The 24,185-nt window shown below is 50.6% G+C and overlaps 1 protein-coding gene across 7 annotated transcripts in view; it reads right to left on the bottom strand.

Moving 5' to 3' along the window:
- The window catches only part of APBA2 (amyloid beta precursor protein binding family A member 2), a 230,298-nt gene that overhangs the window by 18,543 nt on the left and 187,570 nt on the right, over window positions 1-24,185 (bottom strand). For all 7 annotated transcript variants that reach the window (XM_087428828.1, XM_087428827.1, XM_087428832.1 and 4 more), the window contains 3 exons: window positions 9,510-9,655; window positions 5,559-5,645; window positions 942-1,127 (listed from right to left, as the gene is read on the bottom strand). In XM_087428828.1, the coding sequence (XP_087284954.1) occupies window positions 942-1,127; window positions 5,559-5,645; window positions 9,510-9,655 (419 nt within the window). The remainder of the gene's footprint in view (window positions 1-941; window positions 1,128-5,558; window positions 5,646-9,509; window positions 9,656-24,185) is intronic.

Genomic DNA, 24,185 nt, shown 5'->3' with positions numbered 1-24,185 from the left:
CCATGGGTGACCCCGCTGGTATTTGAAATAGCGGTGGCATAGTTTTCAGCATCACAGCAACACACAACCGCCACAGTGTGACAACTGACAGACGGTATATGCACTAGTTGGTCTGTATTTAAATTTCCTCTCTAATAAACATGCCATTGCTTCAGAGCACTTCTGGTTGACTTCATCAACTAGAGAGCCTGCCTTCAAATATGAAAATACTGGGACCATTCCCCACTGCTCCAGGTCCCTGAGACACCCGCAAGGCCATATGTGAATAAGAATGCCCTTTCCCAGTGTCCATGGAGAAGAGATAATTTTTAAAAATTCTACTTGGACAACAGCCACAAGAATGGGTCAGCAGCGGCTTTGCCAGTTGCCCTGAGTAAGATCTGCCTGCAGGGGGCAGCAGAGAGACCTGGGCCCAGCCTCTCTCTCACCAACCTCTTGGCCCTACTGCTCCCTTCTCGGTCCCTTCTTCCCAATTCCAGGATCAGAAAGATGCTCCTCCCATTGAAGGAAGGAGTCAAAGGGGTTACGGTCTCTTAGCGAGCCTGCAGGATTTTTTTCAGAATTATTTTTCAACTTGTGATGACGTGAAATGGCCATGAGCAAACACAAGCCAAACTTCAGGCGAGCTGTGCCTCCCTGGATGCAACCCTGACATTGAAATGTGCATTTTAACAACAGAAAGGTTAGTCAAGGACTATTTTATCTTAGGAGAAAAAAGATTTTGTTAAAGGAGTTCTTCAAATACACAGCTCTCCTCGTATATTTAACCACAGTTCAGTTTATAAAGAGCTCTTGAAGAACTTATTTCATATAGTGAAATAAACCTGGGTTCACTATCTCTGCAAACTCAGAGAGTGTCAGAAAAATCACCGATTCCATGGAAACATCAATGATGGCACCTGGGGCCATCAGGAGGCATGGCATGTCTGCGAGTTACTCACGTCCTCGGACTCGAACACGTGGCAGATCATCTTATACTGCTTCTTCCCCTCCTGGGCCCCGGGGGTGGTCTCGATGCAGTCTTGAGAGGCCGACCGGGGCATGCGGCGCCTGGCCATCAGCACCACGATGTTCCCAATGTCCGCAATGTAGGAGATGGTGCGCAAGGCGTGGTCCATCATGGTTTCCTGTCAGGAGAGCGACGAGGAGGTCCATGTTAGGGAGCATTACAGGGAACGAGCCACTAAAAAAGACTCGAGTTTGGAGTTTCTCAGCCTGACGTTTGGGGTCAGAACATTCTTTATTGTGAATGGCTATCCTATGTACTATAGGATGTTTAGCAGCACCCCTGGCCTCCACTCACTAGATGCCAGTAGCACCTCTCTCTTCCCAAGTCGTGACAACCAAAAATATTTCCAGCCATTGCCATATGTTCCCTGGGGGACAAAATCGCCTGTGGTTGAGAATCACTGCTCTAGTGAACAGAGCATTTTAGGGTGGCGATTCACGGTCAAGGGGAATCTGCCTTCACCTTAGCCCCACAGCTTCCAAAAAGACACTGGGTGGAGGCGTGACGCTGGGGAGGGGCTCTCAGTCCCTGCAGGAGGAGGAGCAGGGAGCCTGGCACATGGTGAAGCCCGTCTCCCCCTGATCAGAGGCCATCGTGGCTCTGGAGAAGGGTCCCCTCCCTGCAAGGTGTGTGCCTGGCCCAGACTTCCTGATGAGCAGAGGAGGATGGCTTCAAGACCAACATTTCCCCCGGATTAGTTCTTCTCAGGGAGCCCAACCAGGCCAGGCCTGGGTCAGGGAACACTGAGGCAACCCGCCCGACTCCAATCGATGGGTCTCCATGGCCATTCAATTCCCTCGGCCCCTGGCAGGCCCATTACTCTTGTCGGCTTTTGTTGTCTGACAGGAATCTCCACTGAGCATCCTGCCCATGACCCCTACCTAACAAGGCTGTGCACAAAGGCTCTGAGAAACTAATCACTTGGTCTTTTATGCCTTTGTCCTTTTTCCACAAAAGAAAATTGGGTGTTTTGTAACCTCTGAAGCACTTTTCTTCCTCACAGAATCCATTTTTGCAGTGGATACTGCTCCACATTTATCTTCCTGGAGCTGATTTGTTTTCTGGCCAAGGTTATAGGGGTGGTTAACTACCATGAGAGTCACCTTTCAGGAAGGGACACTGGAAAGGGAACAATTGGGAGTGGCTCTTCAGCATCTCCTGATTTCTGGCCACTGTTAGAAACACCCAAATCATTCCCCAGGTGTCAAAAATGTGCTTCTCCTCCAGTTCTGGCTCATATCCACAGCAGAGCCATCCTCCTCACAGACAGAGGCTGCCCACCAACATGGCTGCCCACCAACATGCCTGCCATCCTCTCTCCTGTCCCCACTGGCCACTTCAGCCTCCACAGTCTCTCTCATCTGTTCCCATCTCTTTAGCCCCTCTGCCAACATTTTTTATTTTTCAGTCAAACCAATTTCCTGCTGCAACTCTCTCTTTCAGTTTACCCTAAACAGTACCTAGAGCAAGCTTCCAAACTATTGATGGCTGCCCACGACCAGACAAGTCACCCCAAACACGTCAGCTGGGTGGCCAGACCCCAGCTTATAGCACCTTCCTGACCCAACTTCCCAGCACTTGTTCTCTTCACTCCTGCCCTGGCCCACAGAGACTCCCATGGTATCCAAGGCCCACCGGGGCCAGTGCTTGGTTAGTTCACCTTTCGCCATCCCACCCTCTCATCCCTGCTTGACCCTCCCTCTCCCAAGGCCAGCCCCGAGGGTTCCAGGTGGTTTACATGAGGGAAACCTTGCCGGCAGGTGTGGGCCCTGCTCTGGGCTTTCTCATTTCCCCTTCACGGGGTCCGGCAGGGGAGCTCTCCTCAGCCCCATCTGAAAGAGTAAATGGGGCTCAGAGATGTACAGGAACTTGTCTAAGGCCACAAGTTCAGAGGGATGGAGCCCAGTTTCCATCCCCAAGCCCACACTCCTGCCCCTGGGTTGCAGCGCCCTCTCAGGAGCAACAGAAAGAGGGCAGCTGTGCGGAGACGAGCAGAAGCAGCAGGCCTGGGGCCGTCCTCAGAAGGTCTGCCTGCAAGGGTGGCCCTCGGCTGGGGTCTGGGAACCTGGATCTCGGGGGGATTCCTGCCATCCTACCTGATAAGAGTGGCTCACTGTGCCTAAGCTGTTTGTGCAAACAGTGTACTCCAGGCTGAACACCTGTCTGCTTTCCAGGAGTCAGGAACTTTGGTGCCCGGCAGGCAGAGGGTGCCTGCGTGCCAACCCCCAATAAAAACCCTGGGCGCTGCTTCTCCGTGAGCTTCCCTGATGAGCCACATTTCACGTGTGCTGTCACAACTGGCTGCTGGGGGATTCTGCGTGTCCTGTGTGACTCCACTGGAGGCCTTCCTTTGCTGATTTTGCTCTGTATCCTTTCGCCATAATTAATCACAACCCTGAGGACGATGATACGCTGGCTCCTGTGAGGCCTCCTAGTGAATCATCGAACCTGGGGTGGTCTTGGGGACCCTGACATGTGGGCAGATGATGGATGGTAGCTAGAGGGGAGGAAGGGGGGATCCCGTCCAGTTTGCCCACAAAAGATCACGAAACAAAGTACAAGTCTGTGAAGTGTCTACACTAGAGGGGTCATCAGAGGTCAAAGGTGATTCCCTGAGTTCTCACCAGGTGAGAACCAAGTGCGAGGCTCCAAGGGGGGTGGGGCTGCAGGACACAAAGATGAGTGGGACAAGGCCCAGGCCTGGACATGGGGACAGACCGATGAGGAGGAAGGGGAACTGCAGGGCCCACGGTGGGATGTGCTGAGGGCCTGGATGGGGGGCAGGCAGCAGAGCGCTGGGGTCGGGAGTGGCCCACAGCAGAAGCCACATAATGGTACTACCCCAGGTCCAAGACACACCCTACTGCCTCCTCTGTCCCCAAACGTCAGGTCTTCCCGCCCATTGAGCCCTGAGGGGTCCTGACCCCAGTGCATCTGCTACCTGAGAGCTCTCCTTTGTTCCTCCCAGCAGCCCAGCAATATGGGCACTGTCTACATCCGAGGAGAGAGCAAATGAGAAAACATACTGACAGTGCTGGGAGCAGGATGGACACTATGGGACAAGGGTAAGTCTGGAAATGGGGACAGCTGAGGAGGACCCTATGGTGCTGGTCTCGAATAGGAGGTACAAGTATGAACTCATGGCTTTTAAAAACATACTGTCTAGCTCTGGTCATTGCACGGGCCCAGGAGCGATGACACCCTAGCAACAATGACCATAGCCAGCACCCAGATCTTCCTTTCTGTACGTCATTCCCCACTAAAAGGAACCACGCTCCTTAAAGAAACGGCTGAGTCAAGGTCTGGGGTGGGGGACGTACAAGGGGAGCTCAGAACATCTTACTGTCTCAGACAGTAAGGACGCCCTCAAGGCTGAAGGGAAGATGTCAAAACCACACAGGACCCAGTTTGAAGGTCCCTGGCCAAATCTAGGATAATTGGAACACCAAAAAAAATAACGATGGCAATAGACTATAACACAAGTTAAAAAAAAAAAAAAAGAATCCGTGAGTCCATGGTGAAAAGACAGAGACAGAGGTGGAAAGAAACAAAAGCTCTCTTCACAGAAGAACACCAGCTAATAAAAGTAGAAAGCGTGACATAATTAGAAAATCACCATTCTGCATTTCCAACGTTGTAACCAACTCAGGCAAGATGGTCACTGGCTGCCAACACCATCAGGTGACAGGGTGCTGGGGAATAGGGAACCTGCACATCCAGAGTGTCACCGCACAGATTACTTGCCAAAGGCAACGAAGCCAGGGACCGTTACTGGCATCTGGGCCCAGTAATGAGCTCAGTCCCCAGGGTGAGGGGGGCCCTTCCCCCTCTCTTTCCATGGCTGCTTCCTCTCACACAGCAAAGCGCAGGCAGAGAGCACTGCCGGGGCCTCCCCCAGCCCCTCCATCTAACCCCTGCCCCCGGCCTCCGCCCTCTCTCCGTCTCAGCTCACAGTCCTTTATATCTCATTCGGGTCCTTTCTCCTCAGGCAGCTGTTTCCTGTCTCCCCCACCAACAGCAGCCTCATGCAGTGATTCAGGCACAGAAAAGACGAGCAGAATCCCGGTCAGCCACGAGCTGGCCACAGCACATGGTTTACAGGTAGAGAATCTTAAGACACCTCCCCGCTGGAGTGCCACCACGCCAAGGGCCACCACGAGATTTCCGCCCTCCAGCTGGAGTTCCCAGGCCCAGCATATGGAGGTTTCAGGAAGGCTATTCTAGAATCCTGACTGGTGAGCACATAAACTTGCGCCTCCCCTTCCTTGCCCCTCACTTTGTCTCTATTTAATCCCAGCTGCAGCAGCACACGGTCTCACCAGCTCTGATCCTTCCCGGCCTGATGCTCCTCGGCCCCCACCGCCCACTCTGGATTCCACAACCACAACCCACTCAAGACCCAGGGTCCAGAGTAACCGTCCTCGGGGACAACCATTTCACCCCATCCTAGACGGAAAGTTCTACAGCCAGACCTTGTTCTCGAGGACCCTTGCTGTGGGAAGGGAGGAGTTCGTTACATGATTTTAAATAACCATCTTTAAATGCTTACCTGTGTGTCCGCATTTAACACCTTGATCCTCTGAGTGGAGATGAAGAGATCCACTTCGGTCAGAGTCTGGGCGTCCCCCTCAGAATTCTAAGAAAGGACAGTGGATACTGTTATAAATAAAAAAAGACAAACTTGAACAAAGGCCTGACAATTTGGCTAATAACCCTGAGCGTCCCTAGAGGGGAATGCTACTCCCTAAATGCTCCTGCATGGAGCAGCCATTGGAAATCTAAATGCATGCCGCCTTTGAGCGAATCTGTAGCTAAATGAGTTCTAAAGGCAGTTTGCACAGGGAATAGAGCAGGAGGGAGGAGACATTTCTGGAAGTCTGAGCACAGAGGGGGGCCGGATGCCTGGGGTCTTGTGTCACAGCATCCAAACTGCAGCCCCTCTGCTCCCGACAAAGCGGGCCTGCCTGCCAACCCTTATCAAATTCGGCAAAGGCACAGGTCTGTGGACTTGGGCTACATTTCTTGGATTTGGGATTCCAAGTATCCCCAGGAAAGGGGGAAGACATTTTCAAATAAATTGGATTAGAATGTCAGCATTTTCTCCTGATTTAAGAAGTCACAATCATGTCACTACCCCAGCAGCCTTGGTCCCAGTCTCCCAAAAACCCTAAGGGAAAGCAAGACCCCCACGGCACTGAGCGCTGCCCTGATAGTGCCATAGGAGAAGCTGGAAGAAGGCATTATCAATACCCTTGTTTTGTCATCTCCTGGAGTATGTTCAGCATATGGCCATTAGTTATGTGTACCTGGAATGTTCTAGAAGCCGAGTGAACTACTCAGGGTCTGCCCCAAACCAGGACAGTGTTTCATCAGTTTTTACATCTGTGGGAATCCTAATTACTACTACACTACAGTGGCAATGAAATACAAGTTCTTTTGTTTGCCCACTGAGGTAAACAATTCTTGGTGATCACTCAGGAGCCCACGGTGGTTTATCTTCCACTTCAAAAGAGCAGAAACTGGGATTTAATTCCTCACAAGAAAATCCGAAATCAAAAATCTCCCTGCTGATAATTCCTCAAGAATTCTGATTTGCAAAGTGGTCCTGTATTATAATGATAAATTTGTATTTTCACCCAGTTTTCAAGGGAAAAGGGCTTTTGGACCAGGGTGACACTGTTTTTAATTGATTATAAAGAAAAGAGAATCCAAAATAATGCAATTGAAAATAGTCTGCAGAACTGTGGAGGAACTACTTTTTCTCTGTTTTTAAACATCAGGTTATATTCTACATTCACGTGCTTTTAAAGGTTATATTCTAGGACTGTTGCTCAAAAGCCTCTTGCTAAAAAGTAGGTTGGGCCAGAAGTAAAACAGAAAAGTTGCAGGTGGTCCTTGGTTTTAGTGACAATTTTGGAAGGAATTTGAGCACCGTGACACACTTGATGGAGAAGAAGGGCATATGCGGAGCCGACTGGGCTCAAGCTGGGGGGTAAACGGATGAGGCAAAACCTGATCAATAAAATAAAGAGAAATGGGAAAGCTCACCCCATCATGCTTCCTGCTGGAAGGAAGGGGGTCGTCACTAGCATGGACCCTACAGAGGGACCCCTGACAATAGAGTGGGCACATCTGTGGATGGGGGGCCCTGACCCTGTAGTCATTGGTGATTCTCTGGGTGGGGGTGGCTGTCTGCTGGGGACGCCACTCACTCCTGGGCCCAGGCTCATGGAGCACCCTCCCATCATCATTTTCCTCACCAGCTGTGGGCAGACCAGAAAAGGGGTCGTCAGCAATGATCCTGAGCATCTCTCTGCCCAAAAAGAACGATAACCCTTCATGGATGTAATCAGCTGGCTTTGGCAGGCCGCTGAGGCAGTTCTGAGCTGGGTCTGCCTGCGCCCGACCCCTTCAGGCTCTCTGGACTGCAGACTCGAAGAGTAATGACTGCCCTGCTCCAGCTGCTGTGTGTGGGCAGCCCAGGGGTGCACTGGGTGGCTGCGGGCGACAGGCCCCTCTTCTTTGGGGGAAGGACACCCCAACTGCAGGTCTGCAAAGCTAGGCCCATTCTGCTTTGCCTGGAGACACCCAGCGGAAAGGTGGCTTGGGCAAACAGACATGTATAAGTTCCTTCCTCTCCTGAAGCCAAAGGAACCAAAGGAGATGCCACTCAGCAAAGGGCAAAGGTCCCAGCGAGAGAAGTTTCACTGTAAGGGAAGGGAGCCCCCATACAGGTCCTCGGGCCACAACACCACATAATGGTGTTCCAGGCAGGGATGGAGACAAATCTCTTGCTGTTTAAGCAACAAGCCAACGCCAAGCTGGTGCTCTCTGACACTGAGCATTTGATATTTCCTGTATCGGGAAGACAGTTAAAAAATCCCAGTATTTACTAAATGACCAGGTTTACAAACAAATGACTGAAGGTCAATCCGATTTTTAAAAGTCTTCCCAAGCTCCAGAAACTCTTTTCAACAGAGAAAGCATCTCCTAGGCAAAATGAACTTCTCATCAACCAGATTTAGTAGATTAAACTTAATGAGTCTTTAAATATCAGAACAATTTAATTAATTCTGTACAGGAGGCCTAGGCACTAAATGCATCACATGGTCATATCAAATGCCACATTTAAAAACATCTACGTGAACGAGTAACATCATGGCATTAATCAGGCCCTAGCACACAGAAACGCCAAAAAGAAAGATAAAAAAGGGCAGAGATTGAATTCTTCTGTAAGTGGGTAGTAGTTAAAAAAAAAAAGTGTCTGTGCTTTCATTCAAAAGTCTAGTATTTACCTACCAAGAGAAAAAACCATTTGCCACATTATTTGTGTTCCTAACGGAACCCCCTCGCCCCCCCGCACCACACAGGATGAGCCACAGAAATACAAGCAAACCCACAGCCCTACACACCGCTTTTTTCTTGATTTTAGCAGCCTTTTGCATCCTCTGAGCAGCATGTAAGAGAAAAGAAAAACAGATGGGTGCAAAGAGAAGGAAGGTGCGGCGCAGTTATTTCAATCTCGTGGTCGACACCCCCGGACTCAGACCTCGTGCCCAGGGGACAGGCGGGCGGCCACCACCTCAGCGAGCACACACGCTGATCAAGAGAAGCCCACATACGTCCCTGGAGCACTGGAAATTAGTGACAACCACCCAGGTCTATGGGGGCATCACTGAGGACGAGCGAGATGCAATCAGCCGGCAAAAGAGCGCCAGGCTCTAGGGCAGAGGAGCAGGCCTGGGGTCTGGGGCGGGAGAGCCAGGGGCCTTCACTAAGCAGTACCGGCAGGCAGGGCTGCGTGCTGGTCTTAGTTGCTTCCCTTCTCCTGACTACCATGGTGGGCTCCTGCCCAGCGTCCCTCTCCCTTTGTCAAATGGGGTCCGTGTACAGTTGAGGACAAGGAAGGGGGCTCACATCGTTTCTCACCCCGCAAAGGCTGGCAGGACCTGCAGAGCCTGTATTGCCCAGAGGGGCACCCCTCCCTCCTGACCCCATTAGCTTTGCTGACTTAGCCTCATGCTCCAGCCTGGCTGCACCCATTGTTCAAAACCAGGCGATCCAACGTGCACCTAGAGCTGCAAGTACGCCAGTGTTTTTCTTGAGGTCATGAATTTAAATAAAACATATGATTTCTTTTTCTCCCCTTCTGCAAGCACTCTGAACAGCGCTAAAGACACACATACTGTTGAACTGGGATTTAGGGTTTCATGCAAACGTTTCACGACTGGCATGCTTCGGAACCATCCTCTTTACAAAGTCGTGTTTCTGGGTGGCCCAGTGGCGGTTCCTCATTAAGGAGCTGGCTGCTTCTGTGCTGAGCCCAGCACTCTCCCATCCACGGCCAAAGTCTCCCTCCGCCTTGCCGGATGCCTCAGGCACTCCCACCCTCCACGCTGAGGGCTGTGGGGTCAGAGCTGGACACAGACCGCGAGTGCCGTGTCCCCTGCCGTACTCCAATGCTCCCCCAAGTGAACGGGGTGCTCCTCAGCCCACCTACCTTGACCCGGCTGACGGCCTCCTGCGCCTGCATCATTCTGATGTTTTTGGAAGGGTTCCGTTCTGAGAGCAGCTGGGTGGACCCCAGGTAGTTGGCAGCAAAGATGATCCCATCGATGAGGTCTTCTGGTTCACAGGGCCCTGGAACTGAAGGGGGCACAGTTAGAGTCTTCCTAGAGGACAAAGGGCCTGCATGCCTCTCCCAGCACAAGGAACATGGCAAGGAGGACGGGGACCAAGGAGAGGGGCTGAACCATCGCCCACCTGTCTGCAGCCAGCGGGGTGAGGTTGGCCTACTTCCCTCATTACTCCACAGTGCACCATGGAAGTAACTGCACAAAATCAACAGCCAGACCAGAAAACTCTGTAGAAACAGTGTCAGGAGGACAACTCCGGGATCCCAGGCAGCTGTCACTTAAGGTCCCCCCGCCTCTCCAAGGTGCTGTAATTCCAGAAGATGCCCTTTCCCAAACACGGCTGCACCACCACGCACCATGCATGGCCGCACCCCGGAGCCCTCTGGAACTCAGGACAACAATGGGAAACTGCCCACTTAGCCTCCAATTCTTCTCGGGCATTCTCCTCTGCTTCTGCGGCGCAGGGCTCCTGCCTGCCTGTTTGGCTCCTCCCATCCAACACACTTCGGGTCCATGCTGGGTAATGTGGTCGTTGTTCCACCTGCTGCCTCTAGACCAGTGATGCCAACAGAACTCTCTGCCACGGTTTGGAATGTTCTATCTCTGCACTGTCTAATATGGAACCACTAGCCACAGTGGCTTTTGAGCACTTGAACTATGGCTAGTGCAACTGAAGAACAGAATTTTAAAATTTTATGTAATTAATTTATTACAAATAGCCACATGTGGCTACTGGCCCCTGTACAGAACGGGCAGCTCTAGGTAGAAGCCAGCAAACCTTTTCTGTAAGGGGTTGGATGGAAAATATCTTAGGCTGTGTGGTCTCTGTGCCAGCAGTCACCTCTGCATTGGTAGCACAAAAGCAGGCACGGACAATATGTAAATGAGCGGGCATGGCTGCACTCTGGTAAAACTTCATACACACAATTGGGTGGCCGGGAGGATTTGGCCCCAGGTCCACAGTCTGTCAATCTTTAGGCCACCACCAGCCTTCCCCTCAGGCCCTCACCACCTTCTTCTTCAGTTCACTGTCTTCTTCCCCCTCACTGCTGACCTCCCAGCCAGACCCCCTCTTTCTCGGGGACCTTGGCCCTGGCTCTCAGGCTCCCCTTCCCCATTTCACCCTGGAAGACAACAGCCTTCAACCAGACCCTGTGAACTGCAATGGACTGAATTTGTGTGTCCCCAAATTCATATGTTGAAATCCTACTGCCAATGTGATGGTATAAGCAGGTGGGTCTTTTGGGAGGTGATTAGGTCATGAGGGTGGAGCCCTCAGGAATGGGATTAGTGCCTTAGAAAAGGGACCCCAGAGAGCAACCTTGCCCTCTTTCTGCTGTGTTGAGAACACAGAGAGACCATCTGCAACTCGGAAGAGGGCCCAGGCCCTCACCAGAACACGACCATGCTGGCTGGCAGCCTAATCTCAGACTTCCAGCCTCCAGAACTGTGAGAAAGAAATGTCTGTTGTTTATAAGCCACCCAGCCTGTGGTGCTTCCTTATAGCAGCCCAGACGAAGACATGGATCTACTACCCACAGACTATTCTCCACGTGGCCACGGGAGGGTCCTTCTGGACCAGAAACCTGATCATTTTTTCTCTCCTGCTCTAAACCTCTTGGAGCCTTCTACTGCTCTCAGGATGGACGCAGAAGTCACTGAGCCTCAAGACCCATGTTCCCCTCGGGAGGTACGTGAGTGTAGGGAGTAGGGAAAGTCTTACTGGCCTCTGTCATCACAACCACAGCAGACCCCCAGAGACGGGGTCCAGCTCCTGCTCGCGTCCCCACCCCAGGCTGCTCAGGCATTGTGGGCTCAGTGAGTGGCCGTGGTGAGCAGCTGTCACCCTGAGAAGTGAATGTGCAGCTTCCCTGCCAGTAGGCCGATAGTGGACTCAGGGCAAGTTTCCTAAACTACTCTCCTGAACTTGAGTTCTCCTTAAACCACAGGAGAGAATGACACACGGAGCTGAGAGGCTGGGAGGGATCCTGTGTGTTATGTGTTCACTTGAACAAACCTCAGCTCTGTGAACTTTAAGTTAAACCTCCAAAACTGGTCACAGTGTATGTCCAGCAGTCTAAAACTGTCAGCCCGAAGATCCGTCCCGGACTCACACATCACCTACACATGGGGAAACCACAGACACAGAAAAGCCACTAGTCTCCTTCACACCGGCACTTTATAACAAGTCACACAATTTCACAAAGTGCTTGAGAACAAGGTGAAGTATTCTGAAGTTTAAAAGAGACCTAATATTAGCAATAATGGGCCCTGGCAGGTCCCAACCTAGGAATGCCCAGGTCAGCTCCCTTCCTGGTGGCTCAGCTCTAGGGGTGCCCCTCCCATCATGGCACCACTGCACTGGGGGCCCCCTCCCTTTCTCCCCACTGACCCTGACAGCCTCCCCCAGCAGCCCCTAGAGGATACATCCGCTCCTCCTGCACGCTCAGCTGGCTTCCTCCAGTGATCTTTGACAACACTCGTGGAAGCCTCTACCAGACCCTCAGGAAACCAAGCCCAAGGCCCCACCTCCCAGCCTCCAAGTGCCCCCAGCCCTGTTTGCAGAAGCCACTGATGCCGCTGGGCCCTCCCCCACAGATGGACACTCCGGTGGCTCCCACAGCTGACTGGCAGAGACTTCACACATCTGAAGCCCCAGAGCCCTCACCCAGCCCCACCTCTGTCATCCATGTCTGGAGGAAAGAAGTATCTCCCACTACAGAACCAAGTAGGGGGGTCTCTTCTAGAGTCTTGGGTCCTGTGGGGGAGATGTGGGAAAGTGGGGCCGCTTTCCTTCAGTGACCATGTCAGGCCTGGGCCTAGAAGGAGAGAGCTGCCCCCTCAGCGTGGCCTCCCACCACCTCCGGGTCTATGGGAAAGCTCCACCCACACTGCCGAAATCAACATCGACACTGCTAGATGTGGAGGAGGCCTGCCTGGGAGAGCAGCGGTGGAAGTGGTGCTCAAAGTGCTCTGCAGCCTTGGGCGGGGGGATGCAAGGGTGGTGGCGGGGTTAGGGGCCAGGGCCCAGTGGAGGGCCTCAGGGGCACCCTAAGTTCGTGCAGGTCTGTAAGCTCACCCTTTCGGTGTTTAAAAAGGCAACCCAAGGAAAGCCAAGGACCCCTGGTGAATGTCAGATCACGGGTTTCTCATCCTGTTGTTACTGTCATCTTCCCCAAAGGTCAGGGCAAGCCTCTCTCCTCTCTGTTGTGGGACGGTGCCTTCTCATCCACCCCCGTCTTAGCCACATTCCTCCACAACCACCTACTCTGGCCTCCAAGTCGGCGCTGGCTCTGGTGGGAGAGAATAACCCCATCACAGGTACCCAGGTGGCAGGACCGCAGTCCCACAGGACTCTCAGAAAGCCCCTCCCAGCCCCGTGCACCTCACCAAAAGTCCATCACCGGTCAGCGAGCCCCGTCCCTGCCATATGCACACAAACATGTATGCACAAGCACACACATGCACGTACACACGTGCATGTTGGCACAGCCTCTCACGCAGGGGCAGCAGTTGTGGCTCTGGTCCTACAGGGCCACACCTTATAACTGGGCCTGTGCACCTACTGAAGGCTCATGATGAAACGCCTGACAGGGAGCCAGGCCTATGGATACAATGTGGCACTTTCTGGGGACAGAGCAGAAGTAACGATTTCCGTGGGTAGGTACTTTAAATTATCAAAGTCACAAAGCACCCGTATTACCACAAGCCCAAACACAGACTAGAGACAGAGATCAGTTTTGAAGACTGGGTTTCTCAGAGAACCTCCTAAGACAAGAAGAGGAGAGAGGCCCCACTTCTGATCCTGCGACTCCCCAGCCCCCTGACCCGGGGACCCACTTGCCCTGGCACCCAGGACGCAGCCAGGCAGGGGCAAGCCAGGCCCAGAGAAGGGCTCAGCAAATCATGTTATTGTCATGAGTACTGAAGGGAGCACTGGGTGGGCTGGGCAATGGGACTCACCCCCCCTCCCAATTCTGCAGCAGAAGGAAGGCACCCGCCCTCCCTTCCCGCTGGTCAACGTTGGGGGCCAGGCTGTGTCCTGGGGGCTGGGACAGTGAGGGAACCCAAGGCAGGGAGGTGCCCTCTCTCAGGACACCTATAGTCCTGTGAACAAAGCAAACTCAGACGCAAAGTATTTTCAGAGGGTGAGGACTAGTGCAGGAAGCAAACGTGGGGCAGAGTGACAGTGACGCCGTCTGGACTGATGACAGGAAAGGCTGCTCTCAGAGCAACAGGTGAACAGAGACTCTCACGACAGGAAGGGGGACACTTGACAAGGACGGTGTTCTACTACAGTGACACCCTCTCAGGTCTCAGACATCTAAAGGGAGGCGGGGAACTCTCTGGGGTCACAGGGGCCCAACCTGGGGATCCGAGGCCCAGGCTGAGTCTGACTCTTTCATCAACCCTGCCACAAGGCTTCGTGCCCTCGGGAGAGTCACTCAATATATATATTTATATATATATATTATTTTGCCTCAATTTCCTCACCAGCAAAATGAGGGGAAAATTCTTGATTTCTATCTCCACAGGGCTTTTGTAAGATAAGATTAATAGTATGAGGTTTATAAATGCTAAAAGCATATAAAATGCAAGGCATTAACTGATGAATTCTTAGTTTGTATTTGCATCTAGCTCAGAAGACGAGTCACAGCATGTGGATAAGGCAGGGCCTGGGCGCCAGATGAGGAAGCAGCAGTGACGACAGCAGGCGGTGTCCAAGGGCAGTCCATGCGCTCACTCGGCCTCACGGGCAGGCTGCATGAGAGGGCGCTGAGGCTGCGGGGGCAGAGGGACGCCACAGTCATGCTGATATTAAGTGACAGATCAGGGACCAGACCCAAAGTTGGTCACATCCCAGATGGCAGCCTCCACCGTCATCAACACCCGGAACCTCCTGGCTGCAGGTACAAAGTGGTTCAAACGTACCCGACGGGGCAGTGGGAGGGGGCAGGTCATTTAAAACACCTGAAGCTGAAGCCATTTGAGGAGGGAGGGAGGGAAGCAGAGAGGAAGACCCAGAGCGGCCCCAGCTGTGCTCAGAATCACGTGCAGAGCCCGAGGGGCCTGCAGAGTCCCCGACCCCACGAGATTCCCCTTCAGTGACCCCAGAGTGGGGTCCGGGAATCTGTGCTTCACCTACGCACTAGGTCACACTCACATGCCGCCAGTCCGGGAACACCTGATCTCCAGCAGACAAGAACTCTCCCTCCACCGTCACCTCAGGAGCAAAGCCTCTGAGAGACACAGGCCAGCACCTGTTTTCTCAGGCAGGGGCTGGCTCCTCACAAAGCCCCAGCTGACCCCTGCAGGGTTCCACACCGTGGTCAAGTCAGGCTGCTCCTTCCATCTCAGGTGCCTTGGTCCTTGCTCTGGAGATGACAAACCTTCTCCCACCTGGGCAGGGCTGGGGGCACCAAGGGGAGGGAGGGGATGGTGGTGGTGAGGGCTGCGGGGGTTGGGGGACACATGGAGTAGGATGTCCGTCCATCAACTGTCTGTACTGTGGGTGCACCGGGGTCTGTCACCAGCTACAGGAAGGCAGACGCCACTCCCGACAGAGAGAATGGCACCTTCTACTCACAGAGTGGCACCCTCTACCCCGCCCCTCAGGGCTATTGACTAAAGTAGTCTGTTTTCACTGTCTCACAACAGCTTGCCCTTGGGCCTCGTTCTGTCTAGTGAGCGTGCTTCTGAGGGTCCTCATTCACGGATGGTCACCTCACAGCGAGGCCTGAGTCACTCGCCCTCCATGCAGTGACCATTATTGACCAGCAGATGGCGTCACTTTGTTAAGCAGGAAAGTTGCGGGGCGGGGGTGGCTCTCAGCAGCCCTGGGGTAACCCACACCCTCAGCCAGTGCCCAGGGCCTGGTCCATGGCAAGTGTCCTCACGTCCTGCCTGTCAGGTGGCGGTTGCATGGCACCCCATGGGCTCCCATCCCTGGGGTGGCGGAGAGGTCTTCCCTTCTGAATGGACTCCCACCTTCCAATGGAGGCCACTGTCTTTGAACCCTCCCCTTGCCAGCTCCTCAGGATGACCTTGGTCAGTGACCAGACCTTTCTGAGGTTCACATTCCTGTTTCAATCCATGTCCCTGAGGAGATTTATTAAAGGCTGGCCCCATCTCCCCCACAGAGAGCCCCACGAAATCTGGGGTCCATCTGAGGGCACAGACTCCTGTGTGTGAAGAGTGCCCCATCCCAGGCAGTGGGGTCCACCACCCGCACCTGTGGAAGCCAGCTCCCTGGGAAGAGGCCAATGAAGGATCCAGGTCTTTGTTACACAGATGCCCGCCTCGGCCAGGGGGTTCCTGTCATTCTTGCTTTGCTCTTTTTCAAACAGGAAGCAATACCTGCCCGGTGACTCCAGCGTCCTGCCTGCCTGTCAGACCCACTCCCACTGGCACACAGACCAGGGAAGGAAGAAGCAGAGAAGAGTGGCCAATGGCGGGGGTGGGGGTGGGGCGGGGGGAGTGAGTTCAGCTTCACAGACACAGCTCTCAACTCCAAGCACGAAACGCAGAACCAAAAATCAAACAGCTTCATTCCAACACTAAAGCAGCTGGTCCTACACATTTGAATATGAATTGTTCTTATTTGGCTCAACTCTTGAACTAACTCTAAGCTGAGACCACCAGAGGGAGACAGAACAACAAAAGAATAAAGACAGAGGTTTAAAGGAGAGGCTGTCTCCCCAGAGAGTGTTTCTCCTTTTCATTTTCTTTTTATGACATATATTATGCTTACACAAGTGTCCGTGGAATGTGTCGGCACAGCTTGGACAGGAAGAATGAGGCACTCCAGCGTCCTCCCTGCTGGAGGCGGGAAGCTTCCGTTTGAAATACCCATTGGAGAGCCCAAGGCCTGCTGAGCTCTCTGAACAGAGAAGGGGTGGCAGGGCCCGCAGAGCCAGGCCTTGGAGGCCCTGTCCCTGCCACTTTCAGGGAAAATTATCCTGAAGGTGGGTGGTGGACAGAGGCTTCCAACCAGTGGCCCAGCCCCAGGTGGCCTCATTAACCATTGCCTGCTTCTCCCTCGGGTCTCAGAGGGGCGGCTGGGTAGAGCAGGAGCACTGGGTGGATGGGAGTGTGGGTGTGCCTCTGCAAGGCAGCGGAGTGAGGCACCCCCGAGACACCAGACTTCTGTGTAACAGGGTGTAGTTCCACTTGCTCCTCAACAACCCCACAAAGCAGACTTCAGTGTCCTCATTTTACAAGTAAGGACAGTCCACGTGGGCTCAAATGACTTTGCCTGAGATCATCATCACCTATTCAGGTACTAAGCATGTTTGAGCTCTCACGTAAGGAGCTGTGCTATGACAGAAAATACGGAGCTCACAGGCTGACGTCAGTCCCACAGTCACAAAACAAATGCATCAGGATGGCCCATGGTGAATGCCATGAAGCAAGGACACAGTGCTGGGGAAGGAGCAATGGGGGAGCCTGCCCTCGGGAGGAATCTGGGAGTAGCTGCCCTTTGAGCTGAGGTCTGAAGGATGAAAAGGAAACACCAAGCCATAAAGGGAAAGGAAGAGAGAGCTTTCCAGGGTGAGGCAAGAGCAGGTGCAAAGGCCCTGGGGTGGGAGGGAGTAGAGCACCTTAGAAGAGCTACAAAATGTGCCAACTGCCTGGGTGTGGAGCATAGGCCAGCAATTGGAACAAGTCAAGGCTGCAGAGAAAGTGCCAGCCAGATGTGAGGACACTGGGGCCACACCAAGGACCGTTGCTACAGGGCATTGGTCAGGGAAGTCACCTGACCACTCTGCCTTTAGAAACTAACTCTGGCTACAGAGAGGCAAACAGCAGAGAAGAAGAAGGGAGAGCAGCTGGGAAGCTACTGCAGCTGTCCCAGCAAGAGAGCAACGATAATGGTGGGGACCAGGGTGATGATGGGGATGAAGAGACAGCCGCAGCCTGGATTCATTCTGGAGGTTCAATCAACAGGACTGGACGGTGGACTGGAACACGAGGTAAGGGTGAGAAGGTCTGGAAAGCAGGCTGCAGGACTAGATAGACACAGCTGCCGCTCACGGAGGAAGGGACCCTGGGAGAGGCGTGGGCCTGGGGGTAGGGATTCTGGGCAAGTTCAGTTGCAGGAGCCTGGGAGTCTTCCACAAGAAGCTCAGGGGTCAGCTGGACTCAGGAGTCCTAGTAAACTGCGTGTTGTGTTCAGCGAAGCTGCAGACATGGGAGAAACATCAATGGAGAGAGCACCTCCTCCCTCTGGGGCGGGGGGCGCAGGACCCAGCTCTGCCGAGCTCTGACACTATGCCCAGGCAGTGGAAGGTGACCCAGCAACAAGGAGAAGAGGGCAGACACAGAGAGGATGGAAGGAGGCCAGGAAAAGAGGGCCTTCGAAAGGGAGGCGCACCCAGCTGTGCCCATGCTGGCGGGAGGATAAAGGAGCCCTCGTGTTTTTTGGGCACAGTGACAAGGAAGCCAGCAGTGACCTTGGAGAGCCACTTTGGAGGAGACTTGGCAGGAGCCAGCGAGCAGGTTGAGGAGTGTTGGGGAGGGTGGAGAATGAGGCAGCCATTCCCTAATTCTGGTTAAGAAGAAGAGGAAGGCGGAGTAGCAGCTGTGGACAGACGCAGGACAGGAGAGGCATGCTTAGAAGCCAGCGGAGGAGAGAGTGGAAGATCCAGGAGAGAAAAGACATCAGACTGGGTGAGGTTCCAAAGTGCAGAGGGGGACTTGTCCTCAACTGGGAGGAGGGGCCACAGCCCTGATGGGACAGGACAAGGAGGAGAGGCCAGGAGCAGGCAGAGGAGCGGTGAGGCCACACACAAGGCAAGCTGCCCACATCAGCGCAAGAGCTAGCCCCGGGAAGGCAGGTCTGGAATGGGTAGAGGAGGCAGGAGGGGACGTCAGAGTCGTGAAACTGGGCCTCAGGTCAGACCTTCTACCCACAACCCTGGGGCGTGGTCTCCGGGCCCTGGAAGAGCTCTGCCTGCCCCAAATGCCTCCCCTACCGCACCAGCCTGTCCCAGAGCCAGACACCGCAACACCGCCATGAGCTGTGCCTCCAAAGAGCCACTGTTAAAGGTGACCCTTGATATAAAAGAGAAGATGTTGTCTGAAAAACCAGACCCATGGGACATTCACCAGGGAGAGGCCATGCCTGAGTCTGCAGGACAGGCTGGGTAGTCACTGAAGGAAAGGATCGAGAGTCCCACAGTGTGGCACTTCAGACACCCAATGAGCAAGATAAAGTCACTGCTGCAGGGAAGAAGAGAGGTGACAACAGGAGTCAAGGGAGGAAGGTCAAAGCCAAGCTCAACAGGGTGCATAGATCTGCCCAAGACAGATCCTAGGCATAAGCTTGTACTTGGGAGAATCACTTCCCAGAAAAAGCAGAATGAATACAAAAACTGGCAAAAACAGGAAAAGGCATATGCCTGAGGCTGCTCACTGCAGTACTGTTGCTAACAGCAAAAAACTGGAAACCACTCAGATGTTCCTGCACAGGGACACCCAGCCGCATAGTGGGTGTCTCCTGAACAGCCTACAGTGTACCTCCAAACACTTCCCTGCATACGCGGAACTCTGGCATAATCTCCAGGATTCAGTATTACGTGGAAAAAGCAAAATGGAGAAAAAGGTGTCCAACTCATTACCATTTAAGCTTACAGTAAAAATATGTAAAATGTTAAAAATGGTTATCTACAGTGGGGAAAAAAGGACTGGGGGGAGAGGTAATAGGGAAAGAAACTAGATATCTTTGCAGATACCCTGCTTTGTATATTTGACTTCTGAACCATGTAAGTATTTTATATAATTACAAAGCAAAATTAAACAAAAACACAAATTCCTAAGAATTAAAAGAAAAATGAATTTATCCAGTTATGACATAATCACAAAGAGAAGAACTAGTCCGAGGGATTTTAAACCACAGTAATTTGATGGTACATCCTTCGTGGGCTATACTCTAAAGACAAAAGTCAACGCAAATAAATCCTGAACCGTATCTAGTCATATGTCCCTGGCGATGCTTGTCCTGTTATTCTGAGACTACTGTATGATTAGTGCAAAAGACAAATGTGGAATTATGTTCGTGTCCTTGAGAAGGGGGATTTGGGGCATACGAAAAAGAAGGTACAAATGTCAAAACCCTATAGTCCTGATGAAGTATCAGCATGAATCATGGTGCATTTTATCTTAAAAGTATACAGTATACTAGATATCTATATGTGTGCAAAACAACTTATCCCAAAACTTAGAGGCTTAAAACGACAAACATTTACTTTCTCAGTTTCTATGGGTTGGGAATGCAGGAGCGGCTCAGCTGGGAGCCTCTAGCTCAGGTCTCTCACAAGGCTGCAGTCATGGTGGCGATCGGAGCTGCAGCCTTCTTAAGGCCTGAATAGGAGAGGAACCACTTCCAAGTTCACTTATGAGGAACATCAGTTGGTCATCAGTCCTGTGCCATGTGAGCGTCTTGACAGGACCACTCACAACATGGCACCTTACTTCTCTCACAGCAAGCAAGAGAGAGCAAGAAAGAAGCCATAGCCTTTTTGTAACCTAACCTTGGAAGTGACACACCATCCCTTCTGACATATTCTATTCATTAGAAGCAAGTCAATAAGCCCAACCTACTCTGAAGGGAAGGGGATCACCCAAGGCCATGAACACCAAGAGGTGGGGCTCATTGGGGGCCGTCTCCCTACCACTTATATATATTTCCTACCCCTCTGGCCAAATCAGTAGCAATGACCACCACAGTGCCCAGATTATGGTCTCGAAATATGATTTCCCAGGGATCCTTGAAGAAATAACTTGTTCTAGTCCTGAAGCAAGAAATGTTTAAGATGAGCCTGGAATACCTAGTCATACCAGAAAGCAAGGAAGCTATCAGACAACTGGGGTCATACTGACAGGACTCAGGAACCAACCTAAAGAAGCTCCCACTGACCAAAGATGAGAAAACCTAAGCATCAATAAGGATGACATATACAATACACCGAAATACAGCAACTATGTTTCAACTCAAGAGTTCCTGATGGTAGTATATAAAACATCATTTGTTGGGACCAGCTGGTGGCATAGCAGTTAAGTGCGCATGCTCCGCTGAGGCAGCCCAGGGTTTGCAGATTCGGATCCTGGGCGTGCACTGATGCACCGCCTGTCAAAGTATGCGGTGGCGGCATCCCATGTAAAGTAGATGAAGATGGGCATGGATGTTAGCTCAGGGCTAATCTTCCTCACAAAAAAACCCAAAAAGCAAAAAAACCATCATTGGTTATCTCTAGAGGTTGTTAGGGGAACTCATTAATTTTAAAATTTTTAAATAAAGAGAAGGAATCAAGTATTTAACCTGCTTTTCCTATACAAACTGTACTCAAGGTAACCAAATTCATAATGAGGGAAAAATTCTCTGCATAGATTAACTCCAGCTAATCAATGAAGAAGGAATTAGAATACCACCATTTTGCAACCTCTAATCAATTAACGAATAGACAAAGACCATTAATGCCTGCTAATATTACAAAAAGAGAGACAACCAGACAGCATGTGGCTCCTGATGGAAGAACACAATACCTATGAAGATTTTTTTTGCCTGAAACAACCAAACTAAATCTGATCAAGCCTCTATATCTAAACACCCACCATTTTACAGGACTCAGAGGACAGAGGAACGTGTTAAACAACACCATGAGGATGAAACCTGCAAAATCCAGACTGTAGTGAACTCTATAGGCAAACAATGCAGATTCTTCCACAACATTAACAAACAAATTCTGAGAGAGATGGATGGAAAAACTATAAAATAAGAGACATAAGGGAAATCAGGAACTATATCACCCAATCTCAATGCATGGCCCTTATCTGGATCCCCATTCAGATAAGCACACTGTGAACTGGAGAAATGCAAACCCTGACTGGGGATTTCATGATATAAAGACACGACGGTTAATTTTAGTTGTGACAATAGCATTGCAATTACTTCTGAAAATGGAGTTCCTCTCTTTTAGAGATACATAGTTGAAACATTTAAAGATGATATGTGAGGTCTGAGATTTGCTTTAGAATAATCTGGGAGAGGGTAGGGGTGTAGGGGAAGTAACACTGGCCATGAGTGGGTAGACACTGAAGCTAGTGGTGGGCACGTGGAGTTCACTGTAGTACCTCTGTACTTCTGCGTACGTTTGGAATTTCTTATGATAAAATAATTAAACAGATGGATCGTTTAAAAAGGTGTTATTTTAAATAAGTGACTAAGCTATAACATTGCTCCTTGTATTCTTTTGTTGTTAGTGCTGTCAAGTCAGTTCTGACTCCTAGCAACCCTATGGACAGCAGGGCAGAACCCTGCCCGGTCATTTTGCACCATCCTCTCATCTTACAGTGCTATATCAGACAATGCTCCACTGCTATTCATAGAGTTTTCACGGCCAATTTTTTCGGAAGTGGGTGGGCAGATCCTTCTTCGTAGTCTGTGTTGCTCTGGAAGTTCCACTGAAACCTGTCCACCATGGGTGACTCTGCTGTATTTCAAGTACCAGTGGCATAGCTTTCAGCATCACAGCAACACCCAGCCACCACAGTATGACAACTGACACAGTGGTGTGGTTCCCTGGAAATAAACTCGGGCTGTGGTGGTGAGAGCGCTGGATCTTAACCTCTAGACCGCTAGGGCTGGCTTCCTTGTATTCTACCCAATCCAATTAGACAAGAGGAAAAAGTACGAAAAAACAAGAAAGGAAGCAGCAAAAATCATTCTTATTTGCAGATGGTATGACTATGCCAAGAAAAACCTAAGAAAACAACTAAAAATCTATTCAAAAAAATAAGAGAATTCATTAAGGCAGTGGTTTCAAATTTAATATACAAAAAAACCAACAGCTTTTTTTGTAACTATAAATAGCAACAAGTTAGAAAAAATAATGAAACAAAAACAATAAAAGGGACAAAGCATCAAGGAATAAACTAACAATGTGTGTATTCAATTTTTATGAGTAAAATTTTATTGATAAATAAGCTTGAATAAATGGAAAGATAAATCATTTTTTGGCTGGGAAGATTACTGTAAAGCTGACATTTTTCTGCTAAATAGATAAATTTAATGCATGCCAAATAAAAATACCAATAGGAATTTTTATTGTAACTCTAGATAAGCTGATTCTAAAGTTTCTATGGAAAATAAATATGGAAGAGGATCCAGGGAAGTTCTGAACAGGAATGACGGTGACAAGGGCAGGAACTAGCCCCCCAGGGAATAAAACGCCCAGTAAATCCCCAGGAAATGAACCCACCTGGTTCCGAACCTGAACCAACAAACCAGTGTAACAGATCCAGAAACATACCTAGAAGTAATGGCAATTTAGTTATGATAAAGGCAGCACTTCAAATCAGGGACAAAAAGATTCACTGGATAGTTTGGGCACAACTGGTTAGCTATTTGGAATAAAATGCTTAAAATATAACTTTTTCTATCCGCATACCAAAATAAATTCTAGATAAAGCAAATATTTAAATAATTTAAAATAAAATCATAGGGCCAGCCCCAGCAGGCTAGTGGTTAAGTTTGGCACACTCTGCTTGGCAGCCTGGGTTCGGTTCTCAGGCGCAGACCTCCACCACTCATCTGTCAGTGGCCATGCTGTGGTGGCGGCTCACATACAAAAAGAGGAAGATTGACAGCGGATGTTAGCTCAGGGTGAGTCTTCCTCAGCAAAAAAAATAAATAAATAAAAAATAAATCATAAAAGTTCTAGAAGGAAATTATTAAAAAATAATCTCAGGAGCATGAAGGTCATATTAATCTCAAAAACTCAGTAACCTCAAAAGAGAAAGATGAACACATCTGACTACATAAAATGTTCAGCAAAGTAAAAAATGCACAAAAAAGTCAAAAGATGACAGTAATCTGGGGAAAACTTTTACAATATAAACCAAAGGGCTAATTTCCTTTATATGTAAAGAACAGTACAAATCAATAAGAAAACCCAAAAATCCAACAGAGGAATGGGCAGCTTATAAACATATGAAAATGGTGTTTGGCCTCACTTCTGATGGAAGATATGCACGTGAAACCGACAAGACACCACTCTTCACCCAGCTGCCTGGGGCTAAGACCAAATGATTGGACAGCACACAGTGGTGGTAAACCAGCACTCATACAGAACCAAGGGCACTGCAACCCATCCACCTGTGGGAAAAGCAATCTGGCAATCTCTATCCAAGTCAGCCTGCTGCTGGCCAGTCACTCGGCTCTATCTAGGAACTGCTTCTGTAAAAGAACTCACATCTGAACACACAGACATATCCATGAGGCTGCTCTACCAAGAAATGAAAAAGCAAAGTGCAGACCCATACGGCCAATGCAATATCTATTTTAAGAAAAAAGGTCTATATATCACCTTGTATACGTCCAGGAAATTACTGGAAGGATTCACAAGAAACTTAACAGTGGCTTACCCTGCAGAGAGGGATTAGGACATCTCACACAGGCTTTGGCTGTTAGACTAGGAGAACAAAGCATGAGGAACAGAATACGATCTATCAGCATTTGTTATTTTGTACTGAAGCTGCCA

This window comes from Ceratotherium simum, chromosome 3, assembly GCF_057802395.1.
Source record: "Ceratotherium simum simum isolate JZ-2026a chromosome 3, ASM5780239v1, whole genome shotgun sequence".
NCBI classification, from domain to species: domain Eukaryota; kingdom Metazoa; phylum Chordata; class Mammalia; order Perissodactyla; family Rhinocerotidae; genus Ceratotherium; species Ceratotherium simum.
The sequence above is the reverse complement of the archived record's forward strand: the minus strand, read 5'-3'. Positions and strand labels throughout refer to the sequence as shown.